At 42.6% G+C, this 23,298-nt stretch overlaps 1 protein-coding gene and 3 non-coding genes across 10 annotated transcripts in view; all 4 read right to left on the bottom strand.

The window, feature by feature from the left end:
• Window positions 1-1,737: 1,737 nt before the first annotated feature.
• On the bottom strand, window positions 1,738-1,819 carry trnas-gcu (transfer RNA serine (anticodon GCU)). Its single transcript has one exon. It is a non-coding gene; the product is annotated as a tRNA-Ser (tRNA).
• Window positions 1,820-3,448: 1,629 nt separating this feature from the next.
• Window positions 3,449-3,530, bottom strand: trnas-gcu (transfer RNA serine (anticodon GCU)). Its single transcript has one exon. It is a non-coding gene; the product is annotated as a tRNA-Ser (tRNA).
• Window positions 3,531-4,223: 693 nt separating this feature from the next.
• Window positions 4,224-4,305, bottom strand: trnas-gcu (transfer RNA serine (anticodon GCU)). The gene has a single exon. It is a non-coding gene; the product is annotated as a tRNA-Ser (tRNA).
• A 15,949-nt stretch (window positions 4,306-20,254) lies between these two features.
• LOC137170665 (GTPase IMAP family member 8-like) overlaps window positions 20,255-23,298 on the bottom strand; it is a 29,043-nt gene continuing 25,999 nt past the window's right edge. For 4 of the 7 annotated variants that reach the window (XM_067574195.1, XM_067574209.1, XM_067574188.1 and 1 more), the window contains exon 8: window positions 20,256-23,272. In XM_067574195.1, the coding sequence (XP_067430296.1) occupies window positions 21,168-23,272 (2,105 nt within the window). In that variant the 3' untranslated portion in view covers window positions 20,256-21,167. Of the gene's footprint in view, window positions 23,273-23,298 lie in introns of all 7 variants that reach the window. The other 3 variants (XM_067574223.1, XM_067574215.1, XM_067574230.1) reach the window with 2 other exon arrangements.

Below are 23,298 nucleotides of genomic sequence, written 5' to 3'. Positions count from 1 at the left end.
GTCGTGGCGTTGTATGGACAATCTGTTAAACACATTGACGTCGGGTAACATGGGGGTCGTGAGAGCGGTCAGAGTCACCGGACTGAAGGTGTGAATAGTTGAGGAGCCTTTTGGGAAGGATTGAATCATAGCTGACAGTCTAACAGCCCGTTCACACATACAGACTTGAACACTGGAGACACAACAGGATGCCTTTCATTGTGACGTAGACTCTCAAAAACTGCCAGTGCTGCTCAAAGGGAAGTTGAGAAAAGTTCAACTTCATGCAGAAGTTAAGACGAGAGAGGGAGATTGAAAGAAATGATGCGCGGGAAGAAAAGACATGCCAGCAGAGTGCTGACCTTACATGTAAGAGGACTCTCTCTATCTCACCTCTGAATTAACCGCACAGATGGGGTTGTTTGCTGTAGTGCACGAGAAAGTCCCAGGCGCCATTACGCGGAGACAGCGGGAAAGGCTTGTGGAGAATGCAGGCGTCGATCCCGCTACCTCTCGCATGCTAAGCGAGCGCTCTACCATTTGAGCTAATTCCCCTGTCGTCTAAAAAGCACTCTCTTCACTTTTAATCACTCCCCCCTGCAGTCGTGAAATGTGGCTTTTCTCGTTAACTTGTAGTCGTGTAAAGACAGAAGACCGAATTGAACATGACCTGACGAGGATGGCGTTGGAACAGAGGCGTGAAGAGCGCAATTGATTTGGAGGTCTTCACACAGACCTGGAAGGTCTGGAGGGTTTCATGGGTGTCTTTCCTAAGTGGAGACACCAAATAAAGATAGGTTTTTTTCCCCCTCCAGTATCACGAATCCTCCACAGGGGAGGAAGGAAGGGAAGTGCAGCACGGAACTAGATAGCTTCCCGTTTTTCGTAGGGGAATTAGCTCAAATGGTAGAGCGCTTGCTTCGCATGTGAGAGGTAGTGGGATCGACGCCCGCATTCTCCAAAAGACTTTTAGGCATTTCTTCTACTTACGTAGGGAAAGTCTAGCTAACGTGGAGAGCGGTTTTGCATCTGAACGTGGGTAAGACAGTTGTAATTAGAGAGGTCTGGATGAGGCATCCATAGGACCCGAAGGACACAAAGTCCCGAGTGGAAGAGGGAGAGAGAGCGGGAGAAGGAAAGAGGTCCCGGGAGACCCGACTGTCCATCGCAGAGAGGCCTGGCTGAAGGGGCTGTTAGGTGGGGCTGAAAACTTGGTGGCGTAGTGACATTCACGGGGCTGGTTGGTGAGTTGCTGTAGCTGGCCAGCTAAGCGCTAACTCGCTAGCCGGCTGGGCCACCGCTAGTCATTCACAGCAGCTCCCAGAGTTTCTCTCTGTTTTCTCTCCGCTGTTCCGTTTCCTCGTCTTGACATTTATACATGGCTCATTCAAAGAGGTAGCAGTATCGTGGCCTCCTCTCATAACTGAGTGCAAAGCAGCTCTCTGTTGTGCAGCAGCTTTGATTTGACAGAGGAGGGTTAAAAAAACGCCAGCGGTGCAAGGCATCCAACAGGCTAGGATAGCTGCCTCTGTTTTGGACTCTCTGTTCCCCCCGCCCCCCACCCAAGTATCATAGGGAGCGCTTGCAAGAGGGCTTGCGATTGGTCGCTGGTGTGCGGATTGATTTCCCCTCCTTGACCGGACCCTGTGATTAGATGAGTTGAATTCACTGCCTTAAATGCTGCCGCATGGAGGCCTTAATCATGGAGCCGGTTAGCTCGACGACATGTAAACGCAGCAGACTAAAGTCAAGCTGACTCGACGAGGATGGGATTCGAACCCACGCGTGCAGAGCACAATGGATTAGCAGTCCATCGCCTTAACCACTCGGCCACCTCGTCTGTTGACGGGGTTTCAATGTCCATACAGCCGCGGCGTTGTATGGACAATCTGAGACACGCATTGACGTCGGGTAACGTGGCGGTCGTGAGAGTGGTCAGAGTCACATGACTAAAGGTGTGAATAGTTCAGGAACCCTTTCATTGTGACGTGGTCTCAAAAACTGCCACTGCTACTCAAAGGGAAGTTGAGAAAAGTTCAACTTCATGCAAGTTAAGTTAAGACGAGAGGGGGAGATTGAAAAAACGATGCATGGGAAGAAAAAATGTGCAAGCAGAATGCTTATGTTACATGTAAGAGGACTCTCTCTATCTCAGTTCTGAATTAACCACACAGATGGGGTTGTTTGCTGTAGTGCACGAGAAAGACACAGGCACCATTACGCAGAGACAGCGGGAAAAGCTTGTGGAGAATGCGGGCATCAATCCCGCTACCTCTCGCATGCTAAGCGAGCGCTCTACCACTTGAGCTAATTCCCCTGCAAACTGGAAGGCACTCTTTTCACTTTTAATCACTCCCCCCTGCAGTCTTGAAATGTGACTTTTCTTGTCAACTTGTAGTCGTGTAAAGACAGAAGATTGAATTGAACATGACCTGACGAGGATGGCATTGGAACAGAGGCGTGAAGAGCGCAATTGATTGGGAGGTCTTCACACAGACCTGGAAGGTTTGGAGGGTTTCGTTGGTGTCTTTTCTAAGTGGAGACACCAAATAAAGATAGGTTTTTCCCCCTCTAGGAACAGGAATCTTGCACAGGGGAGGAAGGGAGAGAAGTGCAGCATGGAGCTAGATATGTTCCTGCTTTTCGTAGGGGAATTAGCTCAAATGGTAGCGCGCTCGCTTAGCATGTGCGAGGTAGTGGGATCGACGCTCGCATTCTCCAAAAGATTTAACTATTTCCTCTACTTATGAAGGGAAAGTTCAGTTAATGTGGAAAACCAATTTTACAGCTAAACATGGGTTAGACAATCGTAAACAGAAAGGTCTGGATGAAGCATAAGACCCAAACGACACAAAGTCCCGAGTGAAAGAGGGAGAGCAATACCCGATTGTCCCAGGAGACCCGACTGTCCATCGCAGAGAGGCCTGGCTGCAGGGGCTGTTAGGTGGGGCTGAAAACTTGGTGATGTAGTGACACTCGCAGGGCTGGTTGGTGAACTGCTGTAGCTGGCCAGCTAAGTGCCAATTCGCTAGCCCGCTGGGCCACTGCTAGTCATTCACAACAGCTCCCAGAGTCTCTCTCTATGTTCTGTTTCCTCGTCTTGACATTTATACACAGCTCATTCAAAGAGGTAGCAGTATCGTGGCCTCCTCTCATAATTGAGTGCAAAGCAGCTCTCTGTTTTGGAGCAGCTTTTACTCTGACAGAGGAGGGTAAAACCAGTCAGTGGTGCAACACATCCAACATGCTACGATAGCTTCCTCCAATTTGGATTCTCTGTTCCCTCCTAGGTATCATAGGGAGCTCTTCCAAGAAGGCTCACGCTTGGTCAGCAGTGTGTGGATTGATTTTGCCCCCTTGAACCGGACCCACTGATTGGATGAATTGAATTTACTGCTACTAAGGTCTTAATCATGGAGCCAGTCAGCTCGATGACATGGAAACACAGCAGATTAAAGTGAAATTGACTCGACGAGGATGGGATTCGAACCCACGCGTGCAGAGCACAATGGATTAGCAGTCCATCGCCTTAACCACTCGGCCACCTCGTCTGTTGACAGGGTTTTAATGTCCATACAGTCGTGGCGTTGTATGGACAATCTGTGAAACACGTTGACGTCGGGTAACGTGGTGGTGGTGAGAGTGGTCAGAGTCACGGGACTGAAGGTGTGAATAGTTGAGGAACCTCTTTGGAAGGATTGAATCATAGCTGACAATCTAACAGCCCGTTCACACATACAGACTCCAACACTGGAGACACAAAAGGATGCCTTTCATTGTGATGTGGACTCTGAAAAAACTGCCACTGTTACTCAAAGGGAAGTTGAGAAAAGTTTATGCAAAAGGTCAGAGATTTCCTTGCAAGGCAGCTGGATTTGCGAGATCACAACATCAGGAGATCACGCAAGAATCCATCTTGTCAGGCTTCAATTGATGTACTTGTGTCTGAACCACCAGTGGTTTGGACCAATCAACGTCCTATCAGGATTCTTGTGTGACCTTGTGATCTCTTAAATCCAGCTGCCTTGCAAGGTAAGACAGTGATGGTTCATCCAATCACCTGCCAAGTATTTTTTGAAAGTGCCCTTTTCCAAACAGTTTCCAAGGACGACTTCTTTTTTGAACCCCTTGAAATTGACCCTCTGATTAGATTAATTAAATTTAGTGCTTTAAATCAAGGTCTTAATCATGGAGCGGGTTAGCTCAATGACATGTAAACACAGCGGGCTCAAGTGAGGAAGACTCGACGAGGATGGGATTTGAACCCATGCGTGCAGAGCACAATGGATTAGCAGTCCATCGCCTTAACCACTCGGCCACCTCGTCTGTTGACACTGTTTAAATGTCCATTCACTCATGTCACTGTTTGGAAAATCTATGAAACACAATGAAGTCAGTTGACATGGCAACTGAATATGTGAATCCTGAATGAATTGTACAGATTGGGTTATTTGTAGTTGTGCACAATAATGTTCTTGGGGATATTACATAGACACAGAGGGAAAACCTTCTGGAGAATGCGGGCATCGATCCCACTACCTCTCGCATGCTAAGCAAGCGCTCTACCATTTGAGCTAATTCCCCTGTGTGAAGCACAGAACGTGAAGCTCCAACTCTCAGCTCATCCTGCTTCTCCTCTTCTGCTTCAGAATGTCAGTTCATGTTTCTCAGGCTGTTTTCAAACTTCAGCTTAAATATTTTCTCAGTATCAATGAATCTGACTAATTATGATATTGATTGTGGTGCAGAATAAGGTTCCTGGGATGTCATAAATGGGTGTCATGTGGACGGATGCAGAGGAAAAGTTGTATCTTACTGACAAGAAGAAACAAAGGGTCAAGGGTCTTCTAGAGAATGCTAAGCAAGTGCTCTACCATTTCAGCTAATTCTCCTGTCGCCTCTGCTGCACCATAGACCATAGGCATTGCTATAATGCCCAGCTACAGCACAGCTTCAATCAGCTCACCAAAGAGTTCCTGAGTCTGACGCTGGTTGAAAATTACACCCAGCCCAGGAAGTACGCAGGTAACCTGACCAAGAAAAGCTCGTTTTGCATGCAGAGCGGCCCTTTGAGACAGGCCTACCTTGTCAAGTGTACCATCAGCATTTCAAACTAAAATGCTTTTTTATTCTATAACTATACTGTCACGTAGGGTAGCAGAAATGGACCCAAATGCAGAGACTAGAATGCTGACAGAGAAGAGAGTTGACAGAAAATCCTCTTTAATCTTGAAATGGTCAGAAGAGAACAGGGCAAATAGAAGAAATGATCAAACAGGACTGAACAGAAAACCAGGACTTAAATACAAACTAAACTAATCAGACAATGAGGAACAGGTGATGAGCTGGGAGCTGATAGGCTGGGAAGACACTGAGAGCAGGGCTGACGAGGACAAATGCAGGGCAGGTGCAGGGAGGAGCACGAAAACACAGAACATCTCTCTCAATGTCAATTCAATTGGCTTTATTTGCATGACTACATACAACATTGCTAAAGCATATTTACAAAAACTTTACGATCATAGCGAACAAATAAATAAACAAAATTAAAAAAAACAATAATAAAATAGCATGGAGAACAATAGGAGCTATGGAAGGTAGATAAGATATAATAAATACAATATAATATAATAGAAATGATTTACTAATGAATAAATGTTAATTACTAGCCGTGTGGGTCAGGGGTCTAACAGAGCGCTCTCTCTCCTTCCCTGTGCAGGTCCTACATTGGCTGGGCTGCGGGTGCAGCACAGTCTCTAAAAGCCGGCAGGATAGTGGAGGCCATGTTTTTAGAGCTGTGCCGCTTACACTGTGAGGGCCGTACTATCGCTGGGGTCCAGGTCAACCGCTGGGCGGCTGTCAAGAGGGACTACTGTCTCATCAGAGACAATGTCTACAACAGCAAGGACCTCACGGCAGCCACCAACCTCCAGCTTTATGAGGTCAACCACCAGACCCTTCTGCAGTGGTAAGACTTGTGTGATTGTAAGAATGTTAACGGTGGAAGGAGATGCTGATGATGATCAGTATGATTGAATTTATTTCCATCAGGCACAACAAGAGGGGCAATGCGATGATGATGGAAACGGTGCACGTAGCTGTTCCAGGGACCAGTGGCGAGCAGACCGCAGTGGAGCAGCTGGGCCTGACCAGCCTCTGGCTTTCCATCTGCTGGAGGACGCCTCTGGTCAGGCCGCCACTCGCTGAGGGCCCCTGGCACCAGAACTGTATGACGTCATCACCGCCAGTGCCACTGCAGCCTCCTCCTCCTCCATGACAGACACCCTTTCTGCCTCCACCTCTGCCGCCAGTGTTCCCCGCTCCACAGCCTGGCAGAGGAAGGTCCGGGAGGAGCTGCAGAGACGGCGCTCTCCTCAAAAAGTCCAGAAAGACCTTCGAGCACTTTTTGTGCAAGCGCTGTGGCGCCAAAGACCAAAGAATACGGCCACAGTCGCTACAGAGGAGAGCACATTTGCTCCCGGGCCGAGGGCCGCTCGGTGGAGGAATGACTGGCAGACAAAAGGAGTCAGGACCCCAAAAAGGTCGGTTAACTGATATTATACACAGTGACATGCTTCAAACATCAACCTCACATCATTGTTATCACTAGTTCATTATTGCTGCTGTTACATTTTGAAATGACTCGTCTCTGACAGCCATGTTCATCTTGTTGCCTGCAGACTGAAGCCGCCCAGCCTGCCAGGCTGCCTTCAAGCCAGAAAACTGCATGAACTGAAAGCAGGTGGGTAAATATTTCAAATAAAAATACTGATATACTGTAAATAATTATTGTAAAAATTGTAAATACATCAGACATTACTTGTGAATATTTTACATACATAAAGTGCTGTACAAAGTTCAACTGCATTTCTCTGTTACACACATCACTATTATATTGTTCTGTACAGACAGACTATACATAATGGAACATAATAGAGTCCTGAATGAAGAACACAATCACACTTTAGATTCCTGTCCTATTGTGTCATGAAGGTCGACACATCAGTTCTGTCTTTGTATTGCAAACAGTGTTGACTGAGGACCAGACAGTCGTCTGCTACAGCTGTTATTAATGTCACATATTAGACCTTCATTGTTATATAAATACTGTGGGACATTGCTGCCACCCTCTGTTCAGACTGTAGCACAAACAGCACAAACTGTAACTCATTTTGCACAAAACACTTGTCCTCAAAACCTTTTGTATTGAATTTATTTGTATTTCTTTCTTATTGAAGTATTTTGTATCTGTTAGAAATCTCTCACTGAAGAACAGACATTTAAGATACTTTCCAGTTTCTACAAAAGCTCCCATGTTACTGGTTCTTTTATCAGTACCTTTTTAATGTTTGGTGTCATTCATTCTCACACTGCAGCCCATTCATTCATTCTACCCCCCCCCCCCCCCCCACACACACACACACACACACACACACACACACACACACACACACACACACACACACAGGTGAAGTCTTTCAGGTGGATTGTAACCTCCTCGTCTCACACAGGTGTCTGGCCTTCAACAGGTGACATTGATGACCGTTGGCCAGAAAGTGCTGCTGTAAAATGCAGAGAGAGAATGCTGATTGGTTGAAGGAAACCTGGTTTTCTGGACATTTGGTTCAAAAAGCTGCCTGACATTATCCTGATTATTTCACTGTTTCACAGAGACAGTGATGCAGAAGTTTTTGTTTGGATCGGTTTCTCAGGTTAGAGCTTGATGTATGACTTTGTCATTGTCTCATAATTCTCACTGTATTGTACTGTTTGAACCTTAAAATATGTACTTTCCTTCTGTGCAGGATGGAGCACGAAAAGGTGAAACAAAAAACCAGGCACCTGGAGCAGGAGGCTGACAAGAAAAGAAAAGGTGTGTACAGTAGCTAGCATACTTGTGCAAACATTTTATATTTCATTTCATTTCAAGAAAAGTATTATTGAAATGACAATTTAATGTTCTCATGCCAGACGTCAGTGAAGCTGAGGAAGGCAGCCACAGGAGAGGATCCTTGCCTCCACCTCTGCAGGCTCCTCAACATTCACAAAACCCACAAGGTTGACGTTGTATAAGAGGAAGAAGAGGACAGAGGAGGACAGGGAGGTCCTCTCCAAAGCTCAGGGAATCACATAGCGGAAGCCTGGGGACTCCTGCAACATCTGTGGTGAACCCAGACACCTCGACACCAGGCACACGTTCTATAGGGGACAGTTTTTTTTTCTGTTCACTGGAGGAGGAAGGACGTCACAGCAGTGGCTGCAGGAGATCAGGGCAGCGGAAGATGTCAAAACATATAAGGAACCATTGTTGGTATTTTACACTTTTTCTGCCTGCGAATCAAACAAAAATGGCGTTCAGCTGCATGTGTAGATCTGTTTGGGTTTATCAAAGTATTTAAAGTATTGTTGTGGCAGAAAGAGGTGGACAACAGAGGAATCAGATGGTCGAGACACAGGTGTCAGATGGGGAATCTCTTATTTCACAACGGCTCACCAATAACGTAGACAGAGAAAATTCCAACATTCATACTCTGTGATGCGAGCATGCTAAACTCTCCACACTGTTCTTCAAACCTACAATTTGGGCATTTATCCAAATAGTTATGGTTTCGCCTAGACCCATACAAAAGTCTACACCAGATGCAGCACAAAAAAGCAAGACGAAAAAACAGGCACCTAGAGCAGGAGGCTGAAAAGAAAGAACCCAGACACCTGGACACCCGGCACGCATTTTATGGAGGACAGTTTTTCCGTTCTCTGGAGTTGGGGCCCGGTGGAAGGACGCAACAGCAGTGGCTGCAGGAGGTCAGGGCAGCGAAAGACATCAAAATCCCCCCGACGACCCTGTGGAGGCTGAAGAAGCAACAGGACAGCGAGCATCCTGAAGCCTCAAACTTAGGGTCTGCCAAAGGTGTGGCCAGCCTGCACAGAAAGAGTTTGGATAAAGCCAGCACACCATCAACCATAAGAAAGAACACTTTTGTGTCCTTTTGAAGGGAAGACTGTGGACCTGAGGCAGGTAGAGAGGAGGAGAGCGATGGAGCCAGAGGAGAACACAGAGAAATGTAAATAATAATCTTTTTTGTTCAACTTTGTCCTCTCAGAATGCTCTTTTGTTTCTTTTAATAAATGTTACGGAAATGCAAAAACATTAAAACTATTCACACTGGCAGTGATACAAATTTGCATCAGAAACACGACTTTGTGACGATTCATTCTGCTCAAGCAGCCGACCAAACTGCCTTCACCAGACTGACTGACATGTCGGCTCCACGGGAAGAAATCCACAGTTTATAAATACATGATGATGAATATGATACATGAATCAATATTGATTCATTGGCTTTATTTCCCGCCCACCGTAGTTAAAAACACATCCAGCAGAATATTTATCTCACAACAACATCCCACGTTGGCCTTCACAATAAACAGCTGTGTGTGTAGATTACACTTTGATTGGTTGATGCTTTTACTTGCTGTGTGAAAACTGCTTTTTCACCTCGTAATATTCACGTTCTGTGTGAATAAAAAGCCTGGTGTGTAAAGGCCTTTAGCATCAACACCTGCAACCTGAGAGTTAGTGAGAGAGCAGTGAGTAACGTTATTAAAAATATACACCGTATAATGTTAATATAACTCTCAACAACTGCACTCAATCATTTCTACAGAGAACAACAGTTGGTAGTTGGTGAGTTTCCCTAGCTGTTGTTTTGTGCTAACGTTAGCTAGAATTGCTGTTGTTTTGTGTTAACATTAGCTAAATTCAGCCTTTGAAACCCAGTAACATGAAAAGTCGATGTAAAATCCATTAAAGAGATGTAAAACTGTTAGTAACAGTTCAGATACACCAAGTGCGATTAATTGTCAACAAATCCTGAAAATGTTTCTGATCATATCTGATGGCTAACAGCGAGCGTGCAGCACGGTCTAATGAACCTTTAATATTGATGCCATCATAAATTTTAAGATGAGATTTCGTGTTTATATTGTGTGTGTACAGTATAACCTAATGTTCCTTTAACTTAACCATTAATATTGTTGCTATTTTAAACTTTTTTCACCTACAGATTAAATGTAAATACCGTTCAGCTGCTTGTGTAGATCTGTTTGGGTTTATTAAAGTATTTAAAGCATTATTTGATGGTTAAATCAGGTAATAGTCTCAAATCATGTTTAATGACATCGGCTGACTGGGAAAATCATTCAGGCCAGTTGTAGCGTGAAATATAGTCCCAGTCAGGCTTTTTAAGTGGAGGTCTGAGAGTTCCCACTAGGAACATTTTATTTACAAAGACTTGATTTCCTGCATTCTGGTGGATTTTAGTTCATGTGAATAACAAACTATTGAGCAAACAACTGCTTAGTACAATGAACTGGTATGAAGCTCAAATAAAACCAAAAGGTGCATATCATTAAGGAGGGAAAAAACTAGAGCACAGCACCTTCAGAAAAAAACATGAATGAATCTCTACATTGTTGGAAAGCAGGACTTGGCAACCTGGGGATTCAAACCCTCAACCTTTGTATCCCCAGAAAAGGCGACTCACTGACTGCACCACTGGGGAGATGAAATACATCTCTTACTCTCATTTGACTTGTATGAGTGGGGACGTTTACATGCACACTAATATTCCACTATACAGGTCATGTAAACAGCATTTTCTGTTTGGATATTTCGAATTAGGCCTTATTCCAAATAAAGCATTTTCTGATTAAGACATGTGGGATATGCTGCTATTATTCTGGTTTTAGGAGCATTATTTGGACATGAATGCAGCTCATTCGGCCCTCTCGCCTGTTTACTCCTGCGCAGGTAAAATAAGCTGCTGGAGCAGGAAGGCAGACAGAGGAAAGGACTGAGGGACGAGTGGAGAGATGTTCAGAGTGAGTCTTCTCCGCGCCGGAGACGGACGAGTTTAGCTATTACCCCAACTGATGCACCAAAAACACTCAGCAGTGTAGTGAACATCATGGGACAACCGAGGTACTGGATGTGTCTGTAACTGTACTGAGTGTTGCTGGTTCTGATCTGCATGATGTTAACGTGAGAGGCATTTAACTAATGTGGCTAATGTGGTTTAACTAAGGCAGTGGCTGAAAAGAGCAAAATTACCCCCAAAAAGCCCAGCAAGCTCTGGAGGAGGGAAGTGTCAGCAGCAGGAGGAGAAAGAGTCCAACAGCAGCTCAGAGTGACTTTCCATTACAGGACACAGAGGAAGCAAAAACAAGACAAAAGAGACGGACGTGATTTACTTGTTTGTCTGCTTGGTGTGTAGATGGTGTGATGTGTGTGTTGTTTTTGTACTTGGTGTTGAATTAACATTTTGATACTTTTCAAAAATCTCAAGCCTCATTTAGCAGCATTGATTTATTTGATAAAGGGACAAATTAACCTAAAACAGGATCATTGGTAGTGTGAATGGAACGTGGACCAGCATGTAGGTGTTGATTTTTTAGAATTAAAAAAAATGTATGTAGCTATAAAAAGGAGAAACAGACTATTTCATTCGGTTTATCATTTAGGGTCTTCTGCAGATAATTATATTAATGACTAGTCATTTTGACATAATTTGTCATCATTTCCATTCAGTCACATCTGAGGCTGAAAATTCCTGAGTGTCGGGTTTGATATGAGTTACAACATTTCATTTCTCTCTGAAACATTTAGCCCAATAAACCATTTCCATGTTCGAAAGACACCCAGATCATATTCTGGGTTATTAAATAATGAATTCACTATCAGGATATCAATAAACGAAATAATAATATAAACGCATTCTGCCAGTAAAAATCGTTCATGTGCCTCTGAGCAGGACACATTACACAGTTGTTGGGACGGGCAGTAGTGCGTTTGGTTATTAGCAATAATTCATAATTATCATAGATAATTATGAATTATGAAAATAAGATATTGTTAACCTTAATCAATAATTCGGGCACCAACTGTTGGATCTGTGAGGAACACAGTTGATTATTGGCAATAATCATCAATTATCAAGGATAATTAACTAATTATGACAATTAATAGAATTATTAATATGAATTAACAAATACGGGGCACCACCTGGAAACCGGGACCAATAACCAAAACAGGTAGCCTCATAAATGGGAGTTCACCTAGAATGTTAATATCTGAGAGATATCAACATTCAAGGATGAACAAAGAAGGGTGAATTCGAGCTCTGACTCCTTCAATCAGCCACTTTTCACAATATTACACACAATAATGACAGAAGAACTTCTCTTTAAAGATATAACAGTGTTTATTAAACTTAGCAAAATTAACAAAGTTAACAAATGCTTCATTCAATAAACGACTATTCTAAAATCTAATCCTACCAAACAAAACACAAAGCTTTGTACAGGGTTGGACACATGCAGGGGAATGCATGTGTGTGTGTGCGTGCGTGTGTGTGTGTGTGTGAGCATGCGTGTGTGCGACAAGATGGCGACGGGGCCTGATGTGATGACGTCGTCGGTCTGCGACGCGGACGTGACTATGGGAGGATGTAACGTCGCGTGAGAACCGGATGGCAGAAATGTGGCGGTGTCTTGGTTAGACAGAAGCAAGACGGCGCCGCCTGGTGGACGGCGTCTTGCACTCACCCACTTCTGTGGAAAACACACGTGTCTGATGGCGGATAAAGAAAGACAAAGCGAAGCTTTGTCCGACGTTATCTGACCATCAGATGTGCAAAAGATGTCGGTGCGTGTATGTGTGTGTGCGCGCGTGTGTATGTGTTAGTCAGAAGAGAGAGGGAAGAAGGAGAGAAAGCGATCATGAGAGGAAGAGAAGCGGTTCCTTTGTCCACAGACAGCGTGTGTACGGACAGCAGTCTGTAACGCACGTTGTCTGGTTTCTGACCGACAAAGCAACTTACTTTCTCGCTCACGATGGCACAAACACAGCAGTAGTCCCGAGCGGGACAAACACAAAACAGTCTAGCGTGGTGAACACAACTAAACAGGCAGCAAACTTAAAATACTCCTAAGAGTAACAGAAAAATGGACTCGGCGGTCCGTCAACAGCACAACAAAACAATAGCAAAGCTAAGAGCTAAATGCTAAACAACAGCAACTGATGCTGATAAGAACACACAATTAACACTGCCTCTGCCCAGACTTATGCCTCTTACTTGGTCGCTTCAGAAAGCGAGCAGGGTGTGTGTGTAATCCGTCTTTATGTCCGGCTTTGTCCTGGGCTCGGATGCAGACGGTGGCCGTTCTCGAACGGTCGGCGAAAGACACGGCAGCTGGCTCTCGGCGGCGTTGCGGAGAGAACAGCAGAGTCAACTCGGTGAAGAAGCGTTTCTTCTGTCTCGAGGGAATTGAGGACGCTGGTTGCAGCAGCGGTCTCTCTCGGCTCTGGGAATGTGTTCCGGTGAACACGGGCGAAGTCTCGTCTTGTCCGGCGAGGGGAGTCTTCGATGAGGGGAAAACACGTGCGTGGGGTACCCCCTTTAGTCAGCTGACTCACAGAGGAACAGGAGTTACCCCTAGCTCAGTGACATGGGAAAGGCATGTGCTTCAGGGCACGTTCAGTTTTTAAAGGGGCGGTGATGTCACGGCTGCGTCATCAGGACGCTCCGCTGTGCAGGAGCGTCTCCGCCAATGAGACTATGTTGACTGTTCCCTGCTGAGGTGTGAAAATCGCAAAGCATCCTTGGAAATGGAGTTTGCAATGGATTCCCATTGTCTAAGCAGCATTTTTGGCGCTATTCCTTTGTCTTGGGGGAAACAAAGGAATAAAGCACCTCGTGGTCAGGCCTCACAGGTTACATGTAGGCCTTCTTTGTGTGACCTCATGGTTTGAGGCCCAACACAGTATAAATACAGAAAACATACAAAAATTATTTTGGAATGAAAGAAATCAATGACAAGTGGTACCAATGATGACACTGTGATTAAAGCATCTGTAGCAAGGTAACTATTGGTGAATTAAGCTTACCTCTGAATCCGGCTTTTAACCCTCAGGTCTTTAAGCTTCTGAGCCATGCAGGCCTTTATGTCTGCCTCTGCAGTGCCTGGAAAGTGCCCTTATACTTGAGCTGTCAAAATAGAAAGACAAATATTGAGAAAGAAAATAAGATTCATATCACAAGAGGAGGGCACTGTAAATGGTCTTAGAGGTTTTGTAAAAAATACAAGGACTATTTCAATTTCAACCCCTACCTGAGACCAGATTGGAGAAAGAAAAATCAAAATTTGGAAACACAATGAACAAAGATTAAATACATGGAATAACAAATAATTAGAAAAAACTTCTAAATTGTGCACTATTACACGGAAATTGAATATAGATCAAAGTGTGCGCTGATGAATCATTGTCCTTTCAGCAAGTAACATTGCTTATATCATAGCTCTGAAAAGGCTGAAATCTCAACAAACAGACAAAAAGCTTCTCAGTGAGATTATATTATTGTTAGGATGGACACACATCACCACAAATCTGCAGCCATAGGCAGACACTGTGAGTCTTAGTTATTTAGTATAATGACAATAGAAAAAAAAGAAAACAAAAACACTTTATTAAAACCATTTATATGATTTTTATCAATCCCACCCTATTTCAATCATAACTCAACTGTATCTCACGTCGTAAATGATCATGTTTGCGATCATGCACTTAAAAACTATAACTACATACAGCAGCAAGGAAAAACTCACCTTTAACGGGAAGAAACTTCAAGCAGAACCGGACCCTAGGTGGACGCCATCTGCCTCGACCGGTTGGGTTGAGACGTTATTATATTTATATACTCAAAAGAAAGAGGAGAGAGAGAGAGCGAGAGAGAGAGAGACAGTATACTGAAGTGGAAGAAATAATTTCTACTGCTGGATAAAAGGTAGATTAAGTTAAAAAATCCCTTTTGATTTTCCTTCTGAGGTTCTTCAATGGTACTTAGAATCTGTATGTTAATGATAACGTTGTGGGAATCACGGAGTAGCGTTAAGTTACTTAACGTTAAGTTACGTCGACACCGTTGTTCGTTAACGTTACTCCGTGCTAAATTCATAAATGAAGCTATGTAACGAATGATTTCACCGAACAAGTAATTAAACGTGGCTAATAAAAAACCCCAACTAATTTATGTACTTATAAAAGCATACGATTTAACGTTACAACTATTAGCATCTAACTAGCTAGCTGGTATGGCATCAAAGTAACGTTAGCGTTAAGCTAGTTTTAAATGAACAGTTAACGTTACTCACCACTCACTGCCAGTAACCTACCGTTGCTGGGTATTTTCGCCATCTTCCCCTTGTCGGCTTACCGGCGGAGCTGTGCTCCACCAGCTCGATCATGTCAGGGTCATTCAGCATTTTCTTATTTGATACACATTTTTCTTCAAATATACTAATTTGGTCGTCGTCGAACCGATAAATCACCGCATCCCGATCCATTTCTCTGTCTCCGTCTGGAACGCTAATCTGCTTCCAACTGTCAAAGATGACAATGCATTCAAGTGCACCATCCAAGATTCATCTTCATCAAAAGCTTGTCTCACGTTCACTTAAAGGGGATAATAGACATGTAAAGTAATTTTTGGTGCAGATTTTACTAACTTAATACGGATTAAATGAAATGAATGAATGCAATGAAAAAATAGGTCAGACATGTAATTGATCAAATAATAAACTACGGAATATATAAACGGTATTACAAAAATAAACCTACCCTATTGCTCCTTAGTGAACATCAGAAACAGACATGGGTTATTTACAGCCTATAAATGTGACATCTCACATATTATAGTAATATATGCGTTTTTGAGACCGTTGTTGTTCACGTTTATGATCATTTATGTATTACACTCGATAATTGTAATATTTCTGTGAGGTCCCGAAGGCAGCATAGGGAACCCAGAGTGTATGGGCGGGAAGCGCGAGCTCCGTGGCTCAATACTTTTATTAATACACTCAATACACTTAGATGGCGTTAACAAAATGTCCAGGAAGAGAACATTTTACAAAGAGCACCTTTCCAATCCAAAAATCAAAATTTGAAACATGTCTTTTACAACATGCCAAATCATGTCACATGTGAAATGTCTCAGTTTATATGGAAGGAAAAGCTCTTGAGTTTACATGTGAAATCAATCTGTGAGATGTGTCAGTTCACATAGGAAATGTTGATTTTCACATTTAAAAGTTTGCATTCAAAACATGTCTTTTATCACTTGTGAAATCACAACATCACATGTGAATGTTTAATTTCACACATGACTTTATCCCTTTCACATGTTAAGTTTGCATTCACATATACAACTAAAAACTTTTTTTTCACATGTGAATTTAAGATACACATGTGATTTCCAAATGTGAAACTTAGGTTCGCGTGTGAAACCACAACATCATGTGAAATGTTTCACTTCACACATGACATTATCTTTTTCACATGTAAAGTTTGCAATCACATGTAAAGCTAAAAACATGTTGTCTTTTTTCACATGTGAATTTTAAGATACACGTGATTTCCAAATGTGAATTTTAAGTTCACATGTGAAATCACAACATCACATGTGACATGTCTCAGTTCACATGCGAAAGACTGAATTTCACATGTATTTTTTTCGTAAGGGCCCTTACGAAAAAAACACGTGAGTTATCACATGTGAAGTGCTGTTTCACATGTGATAACTCACATGTGGTTTTTGGACATATCACATGTGATGTATTCAAAAGCACGTGGTTTTCGGACGTTTCACACGTGATTTATTCAAGGGCACATGTGGTTTTCGGACATTTCACATGTGAAACTTCAGGGGCACATGTGGTTTTCAGACATATCACATGATGTATTCAAGGGCACATGTGGTTTTCGGACATATCACATGTGATCTTGGCCTCAAGAGGGAGGCTGGAAGCCAAGATCAAGGCAACACGGAGAGAAGTTAGTCAATTCTCAGAGCTACAGAAGGGTGTGGGGATGAAAGGGATACCCAGGAAGTACAACAAACTGTCTATACTATACCTGAGGCACTGAAGACTGCCAAGCAAAGGCTCATAGCTCTGGCTACCCACCTGAAGAGATACACAGGAGAAACAGAAGCCAAGAGGATAAATAGGATGTTCTCCACTGAACCATCCCAACCAGTGGCAAGGTAATAACATGAGAACAGATCCTCCCAAGGGAAGCTGGGGACTGGTGAGCGTCAGAGCCACTGTCCAGGACAAAACAACCAAGATCCAGGAATACATCAGGAAGATGGCCCCCAAATATGAACTGCTAAGTGAATACCTCAGGCAGCAGAAACCCAATGATGCAGAGGAGGAGGAGGTACCATCATGGAGGGACAAGCCCCTACACGGCATGTATCACCGACAGATAGAAGAAGTGGCTGATATCAAGAAATCCTACCAGTGGCTGGAAAAGGCTGGACTGAAGGACAGCACAGAGGCACTGATCATGGCAGCACAAGAACAGGCACTTAGCACAAGATCAATAGAGGCGGGGATCTACCACACCAGACAGGACCCCAGGCGCAGCCTGTGCAAAGATGCTCCTGAGACAGTTCAGCACATAATAGCAGGGTGTAAGATGCAGGCAGGAACGGCGTACATGGAACGCCATAACCAAGAGGCTGACATAGTGTACAGGAACATCTGCACTGAGTATGGGCTGGAAGTCCCAAGGTCACAATGGAAGACACCTCCTAAGGTGGTTGAGAATGACCAAGCCAAGATCCTGTGGGACTTCCAGATCCAGACTGACAAACTGGTAATGGAAAAGATGTGGGGAGTGAAGGCAACAATGGTGCCAGTGGTAACTGGAGCACTGGTGGCTGTGACCCACAAACTGGGAGAGTGGTTCCAGCAGATTCCAGGTACATCTGAGGTCTCTGTCCAGAAGAGCACAGTCCTAGGAACAGCTAAGATACTGTGCAGAACCCTCAAACTCCCAGACCTCTGGTAGAGGACCCGAGCTTGACCGACCCCCCCCCCCCCCCCCCCCCCCCCCCATGGGACGGGGGTGAGAAGGAGATTTTTTTTATATATGTAAATATATATTAATACAGGCACCAACACGACACAACAACTCTGTGCTCTGAACTGAGAGAGGAAATGCTTTTCATAATGTTAAAATTACGGTTAGTTGGGGTTCCTTAAAATCTCGTCTCTGGACAGACTCCTCGTCCTCCACCTGAAGGAGCCTGGTGAGCAGAGTCGGGTCATCAGGGAGATTCAGTTCTTTGAAGGGGATCTTTTAATATCCAGTATGAACAGGAGCAATGATTACAGCGAGGAAAACCTCTTTCACTGTTCATATGGACACCTGACTGTTGTTTTAACACACTGGAAACATTGTGAACTCATCCTTTACAGTCTTTGAATATATATATATATATATATATATATATATATATATATACATATATATACAGTACAGAGCAAAAGTTTGGACACACCTTCTCATTCAAAGAGTTTTCTTTATTTTCATGACTATGAAAATTGTAGATTCACACTGAAGGCATCAAAACTATGAATTAACACATGTGGAATTATATACTTAACAAAAAAGTGTGAAACAAATGAAAATATGTCTTATATTCTAGTTTCTTCAAAGTAGCCACCTTTTGCTTTGATTACTGCTTCGCACACTCTTGGCATTCTCTTGATGAGCTTCAAGAGGTAGTCACCAAAAATGGTCTTCCAACAGTCTTGAAGGAGTTCCCAGAGATGCTTAGCACTTGTTGGCCCTTTTGCCTTCACTCTGCGGTCCAGCTCACCCCAAACCATCTCGATTGGGTTCAGGTCCGGTGACTGTGGAGGCCAGGTCATCTGGCGCAGCACCCCATCACTCTCCTTCTTGGTCAAATAGCCCTTACAAAGCCTGGAGGTGTGTTTGGGGTCATTGTCCTGTTGAAAAATAAAAGATGGTCCAACTAAACGCAAACCGGATGGAATAGCATGCCGCTGCAAGATGCTGTGGTAGCCATGCTGGTTCAGTATGCCTTCAATTTGGAATAAATCCCCAACAGTGTCACCAGCAAAGCACCCCCACACCATCACACCTCCTCCTCCATGCTTCACGGTGGGAACCAGGCATGTAGAGTCCATCCGTTCACCTTTTCTGCGTCGCACAAAGACACGGTGGTTGGAACCAAAGATCTCAAATTTGGACTCATCAGACCAAAGCACAGATTTCCACTGGTTTAATGTCCATTCCTTGTGTTCTTTAGCCCAAACAAGTCTCTTCTGCTTGTTGCCTGTCCTTAGCAGTGGTTTCCTAGCAGCTATTCTACCATGAAGGCCTGATTCACACAGTCTCCTCTTAACAGTTGTTCTAGAGATGTGTCTGCTGCTAGAACTCTGTGTGGCATTGACCTGGTCTCTAATCTGAGCTGCTGTTAACCTGCGATGTCTGAGGCTGGTGACTCGGATGAACTTATCCTCCGCAGCAGAGGTGACTCTTGGTCTTCCTTTCCTGGGGCGGTCCTCATGTGAGCCAGTTTCTTTGTAGCGCTTGATGGTTTTTGCGACTGCACTTAGGGACACTTTCAAAGTTTTCCCAATTTTTCGGACTGACCTTCAGTTCTTAAAGTAATGATGGCCACTCGTTTTTTTTTACTTAGCTGCTTTTTTCTTGCCATAATACAAATTCTAACAGTCTATTCAGTAGGACTATCAGCTGTGTATCCACCTGACTTCTGCACAACACAACTGATGGTCCCAACCCCATTTATAAGGCAAGAAATCCCACTTATTAAACCTGACAGGGCACACCTGTGAAGTGAAAACCATTTCAGGTGACTACCTCTTGAAGCTCATCAAGAGAATGCAGAGTGTGTGCAAAGCAGTAATCAGAGCAAAAGGTGGCTACTTTGAAGAAACTAGAATATAAGGCGTATTGTCAGTTGTTTTACACTTTTTTGTTAAGTACATATTTCCACATGTGTTAATTCATAGTTTTGATGCCTTCAGTGTGAATCTACAATGTCAGTAGTCATGAAAAGAAAGGAAACTCATCGAATGAGAAGGTGTGTCCAAACTTTTGGTCTGTACTGTATATATATATATATATATATATATATATATTAACTGTGAGAACAAACTATATAAAAACTCAGGAAAACTGCATCAGCAGATCAGTGGACAGCAGTAAACCTCAGTATCACTGACTCAAAGACATTTATGATATTTACTCAAAGACATTATTTATCTGGTCTGTGTGAAAATGTCAGTTGATATAAAATGATTCAGACCAACTGTGGCTGGCCAGCATCAGTCATTTAGTCCTGAGCTGAACCTTTATTGTAGGAATGACATTTCCACCTGAGGTTCACACCACAAATGTGTGTTTTAAGTGTTTTCTTTACATAAAGTTCCCTGTTTTAACTGAACAATATAATGTGTTGCAGATGCTAAAACTTTATTCATCTTTCTGCAATAATTAACAAAGACACCAAAGACCAAATACAGACAAGTTGATCTGAGATTAATATGAATTATGTCTTAAATCAATGTATTCAGTTATAAAACATCTGTTCTTACATGTAAAAAATAAACAACAAAGTGTTCATTTATCTGATGGGCAGTTTAAATGATATTCATGCTTGTTTAATATTTACTGTGATATTAATGAATTAGATGCTGCAGAGAAAAAAAAGTTTTAATAACATGTAAACATTTAATTTCACTGATATACAAACATCATGTTCTTCATATTCAAATGAAAACAAAAATAACATAATTTCCAACAAACCAGCACAAACGGAAAAAAAACAACACAGTATAAAGATCGTCTGCAGATTGAAAAGGTTTAGTCTGAAACTGCAGCTCATTGTTCCATCTTATCTTAAAATACTCAAACAAACCAAATCTCTACCATCTACTGCTGATTAGACCAATATTTACACACTGAAACAGAAGAGCCTGAATGTTACACATTAAACAATTAATAACAAAATATATACAGTCAACAAGTTTTTTAATTATTAAAAACCTGTTTAATGTACCTTGAGTACTTCCAATACGTTGCTATAAGCTGCTGATTTAGAACAACAGAGAAACTGCTGACAGGAGCTGATATATAATCAGAAGTCATTTCTGTGGTCGTGGTTCATTACAGTGTAGTCCAACACTAAATATTACAAACCTTTAAGTTATTGAAACTGAATGATTATAGAAAAAGGAAACAGCTGAAACTTCTCTGCTGTTGTGACGTTTACATGAAACCAGTCGACTCATGAAATGCAACAGGCTGATGTGTCGTCTTCCTTCAGAAGTTCTTCTATCAAGTAATTTACTTCTTTTTCATGTATTTTCTGCAGATTTTCCTTTTCACTCTCATTTTTCACTTTCTTTATTTCCTGTTCTTGTTTGTTCAGTAAGACATTGATTTTCTTCAGGTTTTCACTCTTTTTGGTCAAACATTTAAATATGTTATAGATTTCACCTTGATGTTTTTCTCTCATTTGTTTTTCAGTGTCGGCTTTTAGTGCCTTTAACAGGTCATACTGCTCATATTTGTCTTTCAGTTGTTTCTCATATTCTTGTATCTGAGCTGTAAGTTCCTTCATCTGTTTCTCTTTGAGTTCATTGAACTCTTCAGTTTTCTTTCTGGCTTCATCTTCATGCTTCTTTGTTACATTCTCCAGTTTTTTCTCATATTTCTCCTCTAATTCTTTTCTCTCTTTCTCCTCTTGTTCTCTTCTGATTCGATCTTCTTCTTTTCTTTTCTGTTCATATTCTTCTCTTTCTTCCTCATATTCTTCTTGGAGCTTTTTTAATCTTCTCTGTTCTTCCTGTCGTCTCTCTTCTTCTTCTCGATATCGTTTCTCCCACATTTCTTGTTGTTTTTTCTCCCAGGCCTCTCGTTCCTCTCTCATCTCTTCTCTGCTCTGCATCAGCTTTTTATCAAGGTTTTCTTTTTCCTCTGATTCTAATTTGATCTTTTTCTCCAAAGCTTCAAGTTTTTGTTCCCACTCCTGTCTTTGAATTTCTTCCTGGTTTTTCCTCTTCTTGTCTTCTTCTTCTCTCTTTTCTTGTTCTTTCTTTCTCTCTTCACGTTCTTTCTGAATCTTTTCCTCCTTCTCCTGAAGTTGTTTCTCTCTCAGTTTTCTCTCCTGTTCAATTTCTGCTCTCTGCTGTTCTCCTCTGATTTGATCTTCTTCTTTTCTTTTCTTTTCATATTCTTCTCTTTCTTCCTCATATTCTTTTTGTTGTTTTTTTAATCTTCTCTGCTCTTTCTTTCGTCTCTCTTCATCTTCTCGATATCGTTTCTCCCACATTTCTTGTTGTTTCTTCTCCCAGGCCTCTCGTTGTTTTCTCATCTCTGCTCTGCTCTGCATCAGCTCTTTATTAATTTTTTCTTTTTCTTCTAACTCTAACTTTATTTTTTTCTCCAGATCTTTATGTTTTTGTTCCCACTCCTGTCTTTGAATGTCTTCCTGTCTTTTCCTCTTCTTGTCTTCTTCTTCTCTCTTTTCCTGTTCTTTTTCTCTCTCTTCACGCTCTTTCTGAATCTTTTCCTCCTTCTCCTGAAGTTGTTTGTCTCTCTGTTTTCTCTCCTGTTCAATTTCTGTTCTCTGTTTTTCTATTCGACTTTTCATTTCTTTCATTTCTTCTTCATGTATTCTTTCAAACTCCTCCCTCTCTCTCTTCATCTCTTCTTCCTTCTCCTTCAGGATCTTCTCCACTTCCTTCTTTATTGCTGCCTCGGCCTCTTGCAGCATCTCATTGGTGAAGCAGTCTGCTCTATTTTTCTTCACCATGGAGTCAATCTTGTTTATCAGTTCACTGACTTGTGTGCGGTTTTCTTCATCATAGTTATTAAACACATGGTATCTTCCTCCACAGTCATCAATCAGCTTCTTAAAGGAATCATCACATTTCTTCTCAATGTATTCTTCAATGGACTGGTTGTCACGCTTTAGTTTGTCTCCTCCAGTTAAAAGAATGATGATGAATTTTTCTGAATTATTCCCAAAGACTTTCTTGATGAGTTTTAATGTCTCCTTCTCTTTTTGTGTGAATCTGCCAATCTGTAACACCAACAGGAAGACATGTGGTCCTGGAGCCAGAAGACTGATGCATTTCAACATCTCCTCATTAACCTCTTCATGGGACAAAGTGGAGTCAAACAGACCAGGAGTGTCGACCACAACGACAGGACGACCGTCTACTTCACTCTGTGCTTTCTCACAACGTTTGGTGACTGACATTTGGCTTATTTCAGCTTTAAACTCTTTTCTTCCCAGAATGGTGTTTCCTGAAGTGCTCTTTCCACAGCCAGTCTTCCCTATCAGCACAATCCTGAGACTCTCTGAGCTCTGATTCTCATCATCACCTGCAACATCAAAACAACTGGAGTTA

The sequence above is a fragment of the Thunnus thynnus genome, chromosome 2 (assembly GCF_963924715.1).
Source record: "Thunnus thynnus chromosome 2, fThuThy2.1, whole genome shotgun sequence".
Lineage (NCBI taxonomy): Eukaryota > Metazoa > Chordata > Actinopteri > Scombriformes > Scombridae > Thunnus > Thunnus thynnus.
Note: the sequence above shows the minus strand (reverse complement) of the source record. Positions and strands in the feature narration are given on the sequence as shown.